General features: G+C 37.5%; 2 protein-coding genes across 3 annotated transcripts; one reads left to right on the top strand and one right to left on the bottom strand.

Annotated features, from left to right (window-relative positions):
- The first annotated feature begins 1,540 nt into the window (after positions 1 to 1,540).
- On the top strand, positions 1,541 to 6,984 carry LOC132186195 (uncharacterized). 2 transcript variants are annotated; one of them, XM_059600047.1, is made up of 3 exons: positions 1,541 to 1,857; positions 5,091 to 6,070; positions 6,242 to 6,984. In XM_059600047.1, the coding sequence occupies exons 2-3, from the start codon at positions 5,118 to 5,120 to the stop codon at positions 6,723 to 6,725; spliced, it is 1,437 nt and encodes a 478-aa protein (XP_059456030.1). In that variant the 5' UTR covers positions 1,541 to 1,857; positions 5,091 to 5,117; the 3' UTR covers positions 6,726 to 6,984. The 2 variants fall into 2 exon arrangements, with proteins under 2 accessions (XP_059456030.1, XP_059456029.1); XM_059600046.1 differs by having other exon boundaries at positions 6,239 to 6,984.
- A 6,602-nt stretch (positions 6,985 to 13,586) lies between these two features.
- On the bottom strand, positions 13,587 to 14,803 carry LOC132186198 (uncharacterized protein At4g00950). Its single transcript, XM_059600051.1, has 2 exons — positions 14,068 to 14,803; positions 13,587 to 13,943 (listed from the first exon to the last, which is right to left on the bottom strand). The coding sequence occupies exons 1-2, from the start codon at positions 14,662 to 14,664 to the stop codon at positions 13,866 to 13,868; spliced, it is 675 nt and encodes a 224-aa protein (XP_059456034.1). The 5' UTR covers positions 14,665 to 14,803; the 3' UTR covers positions 13,587 to 13,865.
- Positions 14,804 to 15,113: the final 310 nt, after the last annotated feature.

Here is a 15,113-nt window from a genome sequence, read left to right as displayed (position 1 = left end):
CTAGGTCTATCAATCAAACGATAAATATTTGAAATAAGTATACTTCTCATCTTGTCTAAAGGAAATACGACAAGGATTTTGTCAATAGCCGCCCATAGCCACAAGCCCCAACAATCTCCACGCGTCAACCCGTTCCATGGTGGCGTCAGTTTTTTGGAGATACGTGGCGGCGCCTTTGCTTCCTTCGTCTAAAACCGTTTCTCAAAACAATTTGTCAAAAAAGCTAAATCAAATCAAATCAAACCCCAAATTTTTGGGACCAATTAGCTACAGCCAAACTTAGCCTTCCTAGTCACCATAGCAGGACAGACATTCTGTGGGTATCAAACCCACTTGCACTTAAAAGGATAGAGAAATATAGGTGGTGTTTGGTAAATGGTTTGACCTATAGATCATACTGTAGTAGATATAGATTGATGTGAAAAAAAAAAAAAAAAAAAAAAAAAGTAAGAATGTTTTATATAAAAAAGTAAGAATGTTTTATATAAAAAAGTAAAAAAATAGTATGAAAAAGTGAAAAAATTTTGTTTTATAGTGATTTTTTTATTTGAATAATAATAAAAAGTAAATGATGTGATATAAAAAGTGAAAAAAAATTAAAATATTTTGATGTTAATTTTTTTGGAAAATGGTAATGAACAGTGTTTAAACCAACTCCAATCCCTTGGAATGTGTCCCCACTATTTTATTGTACGAGTATGCGGATCACGACTCACTGCAAATCTGAAAAAAACCTAATCAAAAAGAAAATGTCAACAATTTGGTCCGTTGTCTAATTCTAAATGTATATGAATCATCTATTTAAGTAAGTTTCGGACAGTCTAGACACTTAATCGACCTTTTGATCAACAAATTGTTGAGAATTCAAATTCCAAATCCGAATACTTCCATTCATATTCAGGTAACAAATACAATGGGTACACACTGGATATATAGTGGATGGTGTCTAAGTTGTTGGCCTGTGGGTTATTGGTTGCCTCTGTTTTCAACGAGAATCTTGGTAAAGAAGATTTTGTAGACTAGAGATCTGAACCGTCGGATCAACATGTTGTCACTGAATCGTGGGACGGCCATTATTGAAGAAATCAAGCATCTCTCTTTCAAGCTATATAATTATTTGCCGTGAGAAGATCAAAAAAAAAACCAGATGCATCCAATCATGGGTCCACCGAAAGATGCTGGCTTTCGTTTGTAATTTTTTGCGTTTACTCTTCCAATTTGTATTCATTCATTCATAGGAGAAGCCGAAAGAAAATAAATGGCGTGCTTAGTACCTAGGATTTTCCTACGTGGCTTTTCTATAAAACAAGATAAGGGCTCGTATCTTGTAGTACCTACTTGGTGGACCCCACCTCTACCTTCGATCTTTTTTTTTTTTGGCTCCCTTGCCACGTTTCCAACCATTATGTGTACGGACAGACAAAGAAAAACATTATACTATAGGATAAGCTCCGGAAAAAAAAAATATATATATATATAGGATCTACCGAAGATTAAATCAATTCATCCCTCGATCAAACTTGAACGAAGAACGCCAAAAATGCAGAGTAAAGCGACGTCGTACTGTGTCTCTCTCTCTTTCGCTACCATATATAAAATATAATATTAAAAGCTGTGTGTATAAACCGACAGCTGAGAATGAAATGATAACTGAAAACCGGAGGAAAAAAAGCAAGGCCAAGGCCTTCTCCGATACGACTCAGCTTCTCTCTCGGTCCTATATTGTCTTCTGGATCTCAATCACTCCAAACCGGTGCGTTTTGCACCCTGTAGCTTTAAACTCATCCAGATCCATGCCTACCCACTTGCTCCCCCTGCGTCAGACTTCCCCAATTAAATCTCACTCGCTCGCTCCTGGTTTGTTCTCTTTCTTTCTTTGTCTGATTGTCTTCCCTTTGTTACTTTCTGCTTTTCTTTTTCATATTTGTTTGATTGTAGATTTATTTCTTAGCTTTTACGGGATTGTTTTAGTTTACCAGGTCGTGGCATGTGTTATATATCAGCTTCTCTGTGTGATTGTGCTGTTGGGGTGCTTGACTTTTGGGTGATTTCTAATTCTGTGTATCAGTTTTTCGTTGCGTTGTTCTTGGTGTTAGTGTTTTTGGCTCGGTTTCTTTTCAGGCAGCAATAAGTCTTTCTTCGACACTAGGATCCGGATGAATTTTGTCAATTTGATCTTCTTTTTCTTTTTGTCTTTGCTTTTTTTCGGTTTTTTATTTATTTTTTATTAAGTTTTATCTGGTGATATGGGATGTGTTTGGTGTCAGCTTTAGTGAGTATTTGTTCTGATTAAACTTTTATCTTCTATGAACTTTTAAGACGTAAATAACCTTGTTGATCATTTCGCAATTTATGTATGCTCTGAGCCATCTTACTTAGAATGGTGGTTCCTTAAGGAAGAAAGTGTTATGCTTTCCGTGCAGTAGACAGAAGGGCTCCTTGCCTTTGGAAATGTAATTTTAACTTGAACCAATTTAAATTATCATAAAAAGTTATTCGCTTTCATTACAAGATCCACGAACTGTGAGTATTACAAGTGAAGTATGCTCCTGGCTCTCCTTTATGAGAGAGATTAGCTTTTTAAAGGAAGGGGTTTTATGTGGTAAAGTTGTGGAGGAGTTTTTCTTATTCACTGTTTTTACAAAAGACTTATAACAAGGATATGATGGTGGAATTAAAGGTCTTCCACTGGCTTGGCCTTGGTTCACCAGAAAAGCCAGCCTTACCAGGATGCCAAAGGATTGCCAGCTTTCTAAGGCCGAGTGCTATAAGTCACTGATTGGGAGAGCTTAGCTGCTTTAAACTTTTATTGAGTCACTCTGATCAATCTTTCTAGGTTCTACTTCTGTTTTTGTGAATTTCTTTGAACAGTTGAGAATTTCGTCACCACAGTCTGATGAAGCATCTTCTGCAATGAAGGATGCCATCTGGTTCGTTTAAAGAAGTTACTAATTTGATAAAAGCTTACTAGCTTTGCATTATTTCCATGACTATTTGCTCTTGCTTATGAAGTCAACGTGATGACTTACGGGGAGGATTGGAATTAGTTACTGGAAGTAGAGTGAACGATTTTGTTATATGGAAATATTTCTTGAGGACTACAGAATAGGGACATAGAGAACTGGAGAAACTCATGTTTCTGAAGGTGATAATTGTTATAGTTTGTATGAACGTTTTAGACACAAAAGGCGGAGGCTATTATATTATTCAACTTATGTTAACCTAATACAAGCATCCTATTATATAGGATTAGGGAAATACCATAGAGACTAAAATACCCCCAAAACCCTAATGACTCAAACCCTAACTCTTCTAACACTCCCCCTCAAGCTGGAGCATATACATCATATGAATCCAGCTTGGAAGATACAAGCAAACGAAAAACAACTAGAAAACATATTCTAACACTCCCCCTCAAGCTGGAACTGCTTGGACCACACAAGTTAATTAAATAAAACTTCAACGCCGGTCGAAAACTCGTTGGTAACTTGAACAACCATTTGATCGGTTCTCGCCGAAAAACACCAAGGCCGGTCGGATGCAACGATCACTTGATCGGTTCTCGCCGGAGAATCCAAGGCTGGTTGGATACATCGATCTTGGGATTGGTTCTCGCCGAAAAACACCAAGGCCGGTCGGATGCAACGATCACTTGATCGGTTCTCGCCGGAGAATCCAAGGCCGGTCGGATACATCAATCACAAACAACAAATTTTCACATGATTAACCAACAAGATTAGCCGGAAAACAGATACCGGAAAAACAAAAAACTTTGCCGGAGCTTTGCTGGAAATATGCCAGAACTTCGTCGGGGCTTCAAAACTGGCCAGAAACACACAGAACTGGCCGGCAGTACTTAAAAACACAAGAAAAACACTGAAAAACAGAACAGAAAAAGTCACCGGAGGCTCGCCGGACCTTCGCCGGAGTATCGCCGGAGAAGACAGAACACTCCGACCACTTCAACAACAGCAACTAGAGAATCAATAGAGGGCCACACAGTAACGTTTCAACACCAAAAACATCAAATCGTCGGAATTTTTTTTTTTTTTTTTTTTCGATGGCTGCTGCAACTTTTCCGGCTACCACAGAATACTCCGGCCACTTCAGACAAGATAGAAAACCACCACAGAACCATCCAGCCAGCATCACAGAACATAAAAAACAAACATATATATATATATATATATATTTTTCTCACCGGACGGAGTTCCGGTCACCTTAAAACAAGAACAAAACAGCTCTACGGAGCTCTTTGAAGGTACTGCCCGTGTGGGTTAGCCCACACGGGCAGTGCTGCCACCAAGAAGAAAACTAAACTACCGAAGAATCGAAACAAGCTTTGATACCATGTTATAGTTTGTATGAACGTTTTAGACACAAAAGGCGGAGGCTATTATATTATTCAACTTATGTTAACCTAATACAAGCATCCTATTATATAGGATTAGGGAAATACCATAGAGACTAAAATACCCCCAAAACCCTAATGACTCAAACCCTAACTCTTCTAACAATAATAAATAATTTATGGATTTTTTTTCCCTTTTTCTTAGTTTTGCCCTGTTACCATAGAGACTTAATCTCCTCTGAGAGGACCAGAAGTTGTTGAAAATGTGAAAAATGGCACATTGTATTCTTAAATACTCATCATATCCTTGTACGTTTTTCCCTTTCTAGTTAGGTGATCCTCCTTGTATACTTCCAGTGTACTCCGGGGCGCCTACGCTTTTAATAAAGTCAACTACTTACTTATCAAAAAAAAATACTCATCATATACGCTGAAATGAAAATGCATATGATGAAAGGCATTTACAAGAGCAATTGATTCTGGTGTGCTTTGACAAAAGTTCTAACTTATAATCTGATGACTTGTCCCATGTGCTAACAATCTCGCATTTTTCATTTAAGTCTAGAACCTCATCTTGTATAATTTCTGTTGCATCTTAATTATTATTCTTCTTTTTTAAGTCTTCTGGGATTGGGGGTATTGGAGGAGGATCATTTCTGTCTGCTACAACTGAAAACACAAAACAAGTTTTGTCTGAATTGTTGTTTATCAAATTTTAACAGAATCTAGTTTTACGCAGTAAAATGTTTCAAAGAATAGGAGAGTGATGGCAGCGGCAGAAGCAAGAGTTGTATGGCAGAGAACAGCTAATCGGTGCTTTGTCCAAGAAGATGCCAAGAGGGCTCCCAAGTTAGCTTGCTGCCAATCATCATCTTCAGCATCCGAACAAGTTGATGCTGGACCTAACAATACAGCTGATGGCCCAGATCGTCCTGCTTTAGGTTTTATGCCTAACAGGAATCCTTCATTTTCCAATCTATCACCGGACACAAGATGGTGGCTCCAATTGCAACCTAGCTATGGGTACCAAAAGGGTGTAACTTATGAACAGTTGAATGCATTGCAGGCTGAAGCGGAAACCTTAAGCTCTGGCTCTGTAAATTCAACAACAACTACTTTTGATGAGGTCAACCCACAAAAAGGAGGCACTATTTATGTTGACGATCCTAAGAACAGCGAATCTTCTCTTGATATGCAATATGGTCGTCTCTCTACTGTTTGTATGAATACAGCTCCTGAAGTAAGAAAGCAAGAGGTAAAGGCTCTATGTAGTAAGAATCCCGAGGAATATCTCGAACTAATGGACATGAGGGGAAATTATGAATTTGTGGGTATGGATCGTGTTGCCAAGCAAGCCAATGAGTTTTGCTTAGATCCAGATTCTTCATGGATTGGGAGTGGCAAGACCGAGCCATGGTGGCGAACATCAGATAAAGATGAATTGGCCTCGTTGGTCATGAAGAATTCACTTAACCATATCGAGAATTGTGATCTTCCCCCACCTCAGAAAATGTATGTTAGGAGACACCCATATGCTTCTAGTGGGTGCTTTGACCATGATGAAGCATTGTCATCATCTTTTGATAGGAAGGCCCAAACTAGTGGTATTTCCAATAGGACTCACGTACAGGTCTGTCCTGATTCTTTAAAAACACATGGAAACGAGAGGGCTTCATCTGATGAACGGTGTTCACAATGTGGTTCTGACAAGTCATTCAGGTATTATTTTAGATTACCATCATTTTACTTTGGCATGATAAGATCTGGTTGTTTCACCTGACCAAACGCATATTTGTAATTTTATTATGTTGATCTTTTAGTTTAGCTTATATAGCATATAAATTGTGTACATTGCTTAGATTTTTGTTGGGACTTGCAATTTAAAAGCAGTTATAGTACAAACCACAAGGATATAAGAGAGATGCCACAAGTTTCTGAAGGTGACCTTGGCAAAGCTCAGCTGATGGAAGCGCTCTGCCATTCTCAAACACGTGCTAGGGAAGCTGAGAAGGCAGCAAAGCAGGCCTATGCTGAGAAGGAGCACATTCTTAAGCTCTTCTTCAGACAAGCCTCACATCTTTTTGCCTATAAGCAGTGGTTCCAACTGCTGCAACTAGAAACCCTTTATTTTCAGATTAAAAATAAAGACAAGTCAATTTCCACTCTATTCCCTGTGGCCGTTCCATGGACGTCTTACAAAGGTCGGAAACAGCGGAAAAGCTGGCAGAAGGCTACCAAGGGGAGAAGGGTCAAGCGAGGGCGACCCAGACATGATATCAAAAAGTATGCTGTTGCTTTTGCATTAGGGTTGAGTCTTGTTGGCGCTGGCTTGCTCCTAGGATGGACTGTAGGGTGGATGTTACCTGCTTTCTAGTGTACAGAGTTTCGACCAAAACCCTGCTTCTTGTGAAGATTGATTTACCAGGGGAAGTTGCTGCTTTGAATTTATGTTGTATGCATGTATATTCGTAGATTCTAGGTTCTCTAATGTGATTTCTCTGTTGTACTTTGTACCTTCTGTGCAAAAGTACGATGGCATGCGTGTATATGAATGATGGAGCGAAATGTTCTGAGACTGAAACATCTCATGAAAAAACTGTCTTTGATAATCTGTTTATTCTGCTTAGTCATTAGTTAATTGTTTCACATTACTATTTCTTTTCTTTTTTTCTTTTTTCCCTAATAGAAAGAATCTCAGACAAGTTTTTGGTTTTAAAATGCCATGTTGTTTCAAATTTGTAGTGTCCTTATATGGTAAGAGATGCCCAGTTGCAACGAATTGCGAGGAAGAAATTCCATTGATGAATTGGAAGTGCAACCTTGGGAGACTTTTGTTTCTTCATGCCATTCGAATGGGAAAAACTGCTAGATAAAAAGACAAACTCGCGGGGGGATTGATTATGTAGCCTCTCTCCCACAAACCTACCCACTCGAGTGTTTATTTTTTTCTCTAAGGAGATTTTCTAGAAGATATGGCAACGAAAAAAAATTATGATTTGTGGTACGATTTGTTTTTATTAGCAAATGCCGTAGAATCACTACCTCATCTTGATGACAGTCGAAGCCCCATTCCTTTACCTTCATTAGACGGCATAAAATATTACAATCTTATCAACCAACTAAAAGACGAGATTAGGCATTGTGGGAAGTTTGGTGGACCACTTTAATAAAAAGTGGGGAATTTGCCGGCTAACAACAATAAAAAGAACTTTACTTTAATCACTTTAATCGAAAGTGAAGCAAGTAGAGAGAGTTCATTAAAGAAGTTTACTCTAGTAAAAAAGTAGCTTTCTTTAAAGATGATATTTTGTATGAGAAATTATCTCTACCTTTTGTTCTTTTATTTTTTGTCTTACATTCTTCTATAAAAGAGCAATCAACTTTTTTTTAAGAATCATTGAATATAAAATAGTTTGAGTGTCATCTTGAACAGCTTAAATAAGGTTTTTCTTGAGATGATTCCGTTAATTCCATATCGCTAAAGAAAACTTGTTTAGCTTCGTAAAACACCTTTGAAGCCATTAATTTTGTGAATTGCATTGTCTCTATGGTGTAAATATTTTTTTGTTGGAACCCTTTAAACACATCATACACCTTGTTTAAGTGACCGTAAAGAAAGCTTGTTAAGCTTCGTCTAGCGTAACCTTCTTTAGCTTCGTCTAGCATATTGTAGGCCTTGGAACAATTAACAAACGCCTTTGAAACCATTGATTTGTAAATGGCATTGTTTGCATGATGTAAAGATTTCTTGTTTGAATCCTCTAAACACAATGTGCACATTGTTTAGGTGATTGTTTGAAGCTTTTGGAGCCTTTTTGGCTATAGTAATCCAATATCCTTGTTTAGATCATGGATTCGCACAAACTTTATATCTCTTTTGCTTATTGCAAACTGCAATTTGTAATGAAATGTATTTTTGAGAAACTATAGTTACTTGATTTTTATTTTATAACTATAGTTATTTAATTGCAAACTACAATATCTTATATTTTTTATTTGATTACTATAATATATATATATATATAGTGGTTTTTAGTTCATGAGAAATAACCAAAAGAAAGAAGAAAAAATTGAGAAAAAAAAAAAATTGAGAGAATCGACTTGTTTTTCAAGTTGTCGTACTTATACTTCCTCTTCTAGTTTCTACTGCAATAATAGAACGAGCATTTTCAACTATAAATATTTTCAAAATTAAGATGAATTTTCAATTGATTTTTTAATGTTATACATCAAAAAGAGAAAATGTTGTGAAATTCAACAAATTCAATTGTAGATGATTTTTTAGGATCTAAAAGAACGTTACATTCCATTTTAATAGGTGATTGAATTGAAAATTGAAATATATTAAAGAAATATATTTTGTTAATACTGAATGAATACTAGTTTAATTTTTTATATATTAATTTAATCTTAAATCTTAATATATTTCTTATTCATGCTTTGATCCCTTCAATAAAAGAACTCTTAGTTTTATTCCTGTCATCAAACCTACAGATTATGATCATCTTTATCTGTTAAAATATTATTTTGTTATATTTAATGATTTACAGATTATATCATTTAAAAATTTTAAATGTTATGACAATATATTCACCGATAAATCTATCAAATGTAATTGGAACGATTGTCTCCATTTAATTGAAATCGAAGAAAGCTCTATTCCCAATCGTACGTGTGATATCGTGCCATGTCACCGGAGCTAGACTTAAGAGAGACAGATCTGGATGCGGGTCGGATCGAGAAGTCGCATAATCGAGTACATTAACCAATCCCGACTCCTCATGGGCCGGTACGTTAGCTTGGAGAAGCAGTGAAAAGAAGCAGATCCATTTCTACGCAAAATCGAAGACGCAGACAAGCTGACAGGGAACGAAGGTTGAAGAAAGCCTAAGAGAGAGAGAGAGAGAGATGGCGGTGATGGAGAAGCTGAAGATGTTCATAGTGCAAGAGCCAGTAGTCGCAGCTTCTTGCCTCATCGCTGGAGTTGGTAACTTTCTCTCTCCTAAATCCCTAACCTGCATCTGATTTTCGCTTTCCTTCTGAATCTCTGATTAGTATATGCGTTTTGTTCATAATTTGATTTTGGCCTTTGGTTTTTATTATCAATTTTTAATTAATGCATCATAGGATTAGAGTGCTATGTCTAGCTTTTTGTAGGAATAATCGGGTTTCAATGTAAAGATTTTGGATGAATGATTGTAATTTGGGTTTGGTTAGATTCGAGGTTAACCATGCCTCCTTAGAGCATTCATATCCGCTCAGCAAATTGTCTCTCCATTTTAGCTAAAAAATCGCTTCTTCTTTTTTTTTTTTTTTCTTCTCTTTCTATTTTAACTGTTTCCTTTTTCAAAATTTGGTTTCTGCTCAACCAGTTTCACTAATTGGTGTTCCTTGAGGAGCGGCAAGGGTCAAGTGGAGCTTGTTGATGCTTTTATCAATTAAAACAGTCCTCCTATGTAAAGGAAGAAGCATGCCATTATCGATTTATATTCCAATGACCGAATTTGCTTATGTGATCAAATATGCACAAAGCTCAAAGCTCATGCTGTGGAATTCCAAGTGAAGGTCACGAACACTTTTCCCCTTCTGTGGGCTTACATCAAAGGAAGGGGAAAAGGTTTCTCGGAAAATAGTAGCAGCCCTTCTGTGACCTTCACCAATCTTTTACCAAAACGTTTCTTCCCCTAATCCTCCATGCTTTCATCCTCTTTCAGGTCATCTAATTTTCCTGTTGTGCTTATTACAAACTTTTGGAGTTTCATGCTGTGATTAAATTATGTTAAATTTTGGGCCTTTTTTTTTTTTTTTTCTCCCCTTTTTTATTAATATAATAATGCGTTATGTGTGGAGGGGCAGTTAGGAATTTATGATGAGCTGGGTAGGTAATTTAAGTGCGTAGTTTGACAAATTTTAGGGTTTTTTCAACAGTTGGGTGGAATCGTGGGGATACTTTCTTCATGATTGCTAGCACTTTGCTCAATGATTAGTTGTTCCGGTGAGATTTTACTTCAAGTTTATGTAGTTCTTTTTTTTCTCTCTAGTGAAACTGATAATGGTAATGGTAGACTGAAAATGGCTTTTATTGTGAATGGTTAATGGTTAGGGCATGCGTTTGGTTAGCATTTTGGGAGTGCTTTTATGGATATAGGAGCAATGTATGTCTTGGTTTCTGCTCAACCAAACAAAGCGTTTTTAATCAGTGAGCAACTAGTAGCTGACTGTAGCTAAAGAGGAGTTAAATGGAATTCTTTGATCTCGGAAACCAGACTAGCTTTATATGCTAAACTATTCTCTTTCTCACTTTTGTTTTCTGTTTTCAAAAAAAGAAGATTAACAAACAACCTAGAAGACAAAATGCTCTAAATTGTTTTTCCTTTATGACGCATCAGAATACTAAAAAAAAAAAAAAAAGCACCTCAAAAAGGCATTAACAAATGGGTCTTTTGGCAGAAGTGGACCTCCATAAAAACACAGACAAGATGGCTGTTTAGCTAAAGAGGGCGTCAATAAATGTTTCTTGATACTGAGTGTTCTGTTGTGACTGAACCTCCAAAATATATTCATAATGGAAGGATGTAAAAATTTGGATGATCATATAAGAAACGATTTCTGGGAAGAAAGAGTTGTCTGCTGTGTACTGCAAATTAGGCTCTGTGGCTTGATTCAGACTTTGTGGCTTTCACTAGAAGAGATAGTGAGCAGTTTCGACTGCTTAATGATGAGAAGACAAATTAGATTTGTGGACTATTTTGCATCATAATAGTGGTTTATGATGATACCTTATCAATAGAAGAGTTGATGGTTCTAGAGGTGGAGGATTGGAATGGCAGTAACAATTACACTGAACTGAGGATGACAATACCATCTCTTGAGCTGCTTGTTGGAGTATGTTAGGAAAATATTTCTCAAACTGGGGTTCTCTCTGTGTGTTAAACAGGTGGAGCCCAGGAAAGTTAATAGGGAACATTTAGGGTCGGGAAGGATCTGCAGCAATGCTTGTTTATGTTGGCCGTGGGAATACTTGATTTGGATAACCATGTCGAAAGTCATTCAACCTTGAGTAGCTCTACCTTATTACACAGCTAAATTTATATTTCTGATTGGCTCCATTGTGTGGACCCCTGATCGATACAGCCTTCATGATCATCTGGAGCTGATGCATTCATGCAGAAACTTTGTTCTGTCGTGCTGTATGGGAGGAATATAGGTAGATCATAGGTTCTATTGCTACATGATATAATTTTAATTAAATTCAATTATTTAAATGGGGTTTTTCATAATATATCAATTTACAATGACTTAAAGGGCCGCTGATTTATAGTCTTCATTACTGTAACGAAAGATGCCTTTATGCGGAGAAAATATTCTTCAGTAATATGCAAAGAAATCAAATTTTTAATGCTCTGAAGGATCAGGCGTTTCATGGGTTTTAAATCAATATTTCTTCAACTTACCGGTTATTATCTTGCTAAAATTTCAGGCCTCTTCCTTCCAGCTGTTGTAAGGCCCATTCTTGACTCCTTCGAAGCATCTAAACAAGTTCCCCAGCCTGTTTTAAGTGATGTAAGTCTTTGGTTTTGTAATATGTTTCTTTGATTCCTGTATCTCAATTTCTTTTCTTTTCCTGCATCTTGTTATCTGGGTATTTGAATTTTAGCTAGTTTTTGATAATTACTTTCATATTTAAACTCCCTTTTTTTTAATGGACTTAGAAATTATTTCATTTTGATGATCTAGTATTTAAAAAATTAATACTTAGTACGTAGGAAGTTATGATTAGAAAGGAATGACCTTAGCATCATTGCACTGGCAACCTGCCCCACTTAGAAACAGCTCATGGTATGGCTGCTTCAAGGAACCTTCTTTTGAAAAGGATAAGCATCAAGATTAGCATTATACTTTGGGGTGGACTGATCTGCTGCAAGGGATGCCTATGGTCCTTTATAGTGTACCCTTACACCGTACCCATTTACTGCCTCAACCTTTTCTTTTTGTTATGTGCTCATTTTCTCAACTTGCTCGAAGTCCATTCAATTTGGATGTTTTTCTCATATGGTCCTGAACATCCCAAGATAGAGAGAAATTTTACTAGTTCCTCTGCATAATGGTTGAGGATTGATAGGTCAACCGCGCATCCATGCAATTCAGCCTCATTGTAATTTGATATAAGAAGTTGCATATTATTATTATATTTAAAAAATAAAAGAATAATGAGAGAGGAAAAGAAGTTGATCGAAAAAATTTGCTGTAATTATCATGCCTAGATGGGCTAGATCAACTGAATAAGAAAGTGGGCTCCATTCGTACCGCTGCTGTTGGTGTGAGACACAATGCGACATTCTGACAAGAAGTCTTTAACACTGACAACATATTTTTTTGTTGCTCCTTTCTTTTTCCCGCAATACTAAAAATGTCGCGCATCTTTGCAGGTGGTTGCAGGTATGACCGGTAAGAAATAAGTATGATGGTGTCATGCCCAGCCTCTCAATTTTATTGTCATCAGCAAATCAGCAATGTAATAAGCCTGGCTTTTAAGATAACTCTATGGAGAATTAAATGATACTGCATATTAAACATCTTCCCATTTTTGTGTTGCCATATGAATGGTTTTCTTTCAAGTGATTTTAAACACTAGTTCGTTTCATTCCAGATGAATTGTGTTCCATTTATTAAATGCTACAAGGTGATGCTCATATTGCTCCTGCTAGCTCATTGGAAAATTCTCCTAATACATCTTTTGAAGAGAAAATGTTAAAAGACTTATTTTCTGGTGCCATTATAGCTTGAATAGGAAGACTATTAAATCTATACTTCGCTTGTTTTAGTTGAATCGAATTTTGCTTGTCGACTGTTATTAGTGCTTTTATTGGAATCTGTATGAGTAGCAAACTGCTCAGTAACTGGAATTGGAATACATACATACATGATACATACATACATGTGTTTGGGTGCGCACTCACATGCAGAAATTCTCCCAATACATATTTCGAAGAGAAAATGTTAAGACTTGTTTGTCCGGCAAGAGTTTTACTACCACCATGGCTTGAATAGGAAGACTGAAATCTATGCTTTGCTTGTTTGAGTGGAAACTGCTCAGAAACTGGAGTAGGAAGACTCTTAAAGCTCTACATATTCGTTAATGTTCGAATATGCATGAGTGCAACTGCCCAGAAACTGGGGCTGGAATATATATATATATGCACAAGCTAAAACCATACAATTATAATTACAGAACAAACTAAAATTCATAGGATAAGATTAAGATGGAAACTAATACAATAAAGAGCACTTAAGTGCTTTGGGAGCTGTTGTCTTCTCTTTTCTTTGTTTTTTTCTCACGAAAATAAGAATCTACTACAAACTTCCTTCCCACATTCACCAATACTGGTAAGTTCTCATAGCTCAACAATGCATAATTGATTTGCTAGAGCCCAAATATCTTTCCATAATAAAAAAACAAGATAAAAAAGCTTGCAGAGCGTAGAGAAGCGAGCAGCAATGGACAATGGCTAGTCTATATCACAACCCTATCTTTCTTCAGCTTCTTATTCCCCCATGGAACCACCTGCTTCAAGCCCTCGTATATAGTCGCCTGCAACATCCAAACATCGCAAATAAGAAAAGATTTAAAAATAAAATAAAGCAGTTGTTCAAGGATCAACTTTATTTGATTGCAGCATTATGTCTTGCATTTCATATATATAATAAAGCCTTACCCAGAAATGAGACCTGGCGTGGGAGAGATTAGGTAAGCTCCCTGCCCTTCTAATCCTTGTCATCTTCCCCTTTTTACTGTTGCTCTCTCCGGCGGTACTACCACAATCACTCTCTTTATCCAGGGAAGATGGGAAGACATGGCTAAACCCTCCAACCTCTTTTTTGCTTTTGAAAGCCCTCCTGCCCCAAGAGCCAAGCCAACCCCTCTTGCTGAGAGGCGCAGGCACCCCAAGCTGGGCTCTCTCGTGACTGAAAGATCCATAGCACTCCCTGCTAAGTCTAAACGAAGAGGACTGAAATTTAGACCTGGTGCCCGCATATGGGCCCTCCAAGACAGTGGTGGGGGAAGGCAGTTTTGTCTCCGACAGCAGCCGAGGAGGGAGTTCCAAGCACTTTGTAGCGAAGTCACTGATGTTGGCTAGAGCGGTGCAGGGCCTGGGCTTCCCCGGCTCTTCTTCCCAGCGAAATGGGACTGCGGCTGAGCTGTGGAATGGCGGGGTTAGCATGCCAGAAGGCTCTGTTGACTGCATCAGTGGGACTGAGAAGAGCGGTAGCTTTGGCGTCAAGCTTCCCGCCGGCTCTGCCGCGCTTCCCATACCTCTCTCTTTCTCTGAGATTATTGTCTCTGGGTACTTTGCTTTCTGCTGAGGACTTTGCGACAATCAGGAAGAGGGAGGAAAGCCCTCAAAAGCAAAGGCTGGCCCGTTTTCTCTCATCAGTCATCACTCATCACTGTCTTTGTTGAGGAGGAAATGCTACCAAAAAGAGCATCCCTATCGTAGTTATCATGTGCTCTCCTATATTGCCGTTGAAAAATGGGAATTAGCAAACATATGTGCTTATCTTGAGGTTCCCCACACACACACACACAGGAGGACAGCTGGCATTGGATTGTGGTCGTACTGAGTTAGAAATATAAGATTATATAAGTTAATTTTAATTTGGCACATTTAATTAAAAGGATCGGATCTTTCAACCTCTACTTGCAAATTTTATATTGAGTTCATATTGGTTTCGCGGGTCATTTCAAAAATAAATAACTATA

Source organism: Corylus avellana, chromosome ca7 (genome assembly GCF_901000735.1).
Source record: "Corylus avellana chromosome ca7, CavTom2PMs-1.0".
NCBI lineage: Eukaryota > Viridiplantae > Streptophyta > Magnoliopsida > Fagales > Betulaceae > Corylus > Corylus avellana.
This window is presented reverse-complemented; position numbering and strand designations above follow the sequence as displayed.

Coding starts and splice junctions, on each gene's coding strand:
- LOC132186195 (XM_059600046.1), top strand. CDS start 5,118: ATGGCAGCGGCAGAAGCAAGAGTTGTATGGCAGAGAACAGCTAATCGG. Junction 6,071..6,238: donor GGTTCTGACAAGTCATTCAG/GTATTATTTTAG, acceptor GCAATTTAAAAG/CAGTTATAGTACAAACCACA.
- LOC132186198 (XM_059600051.1), bottom strand. CDS start 14,664: ATGGGAAGCGCGGCAGAGCCGGCGGGAAGCTTGACGCCAAAGCTACCG. Junction 13,944..14,067: donor ACGCCAGGTCTCATTTCTGG/GTAAGGCTTTAT, acceptor TGGATGTTGCAG/GCGACTATATACGAGGGCTT.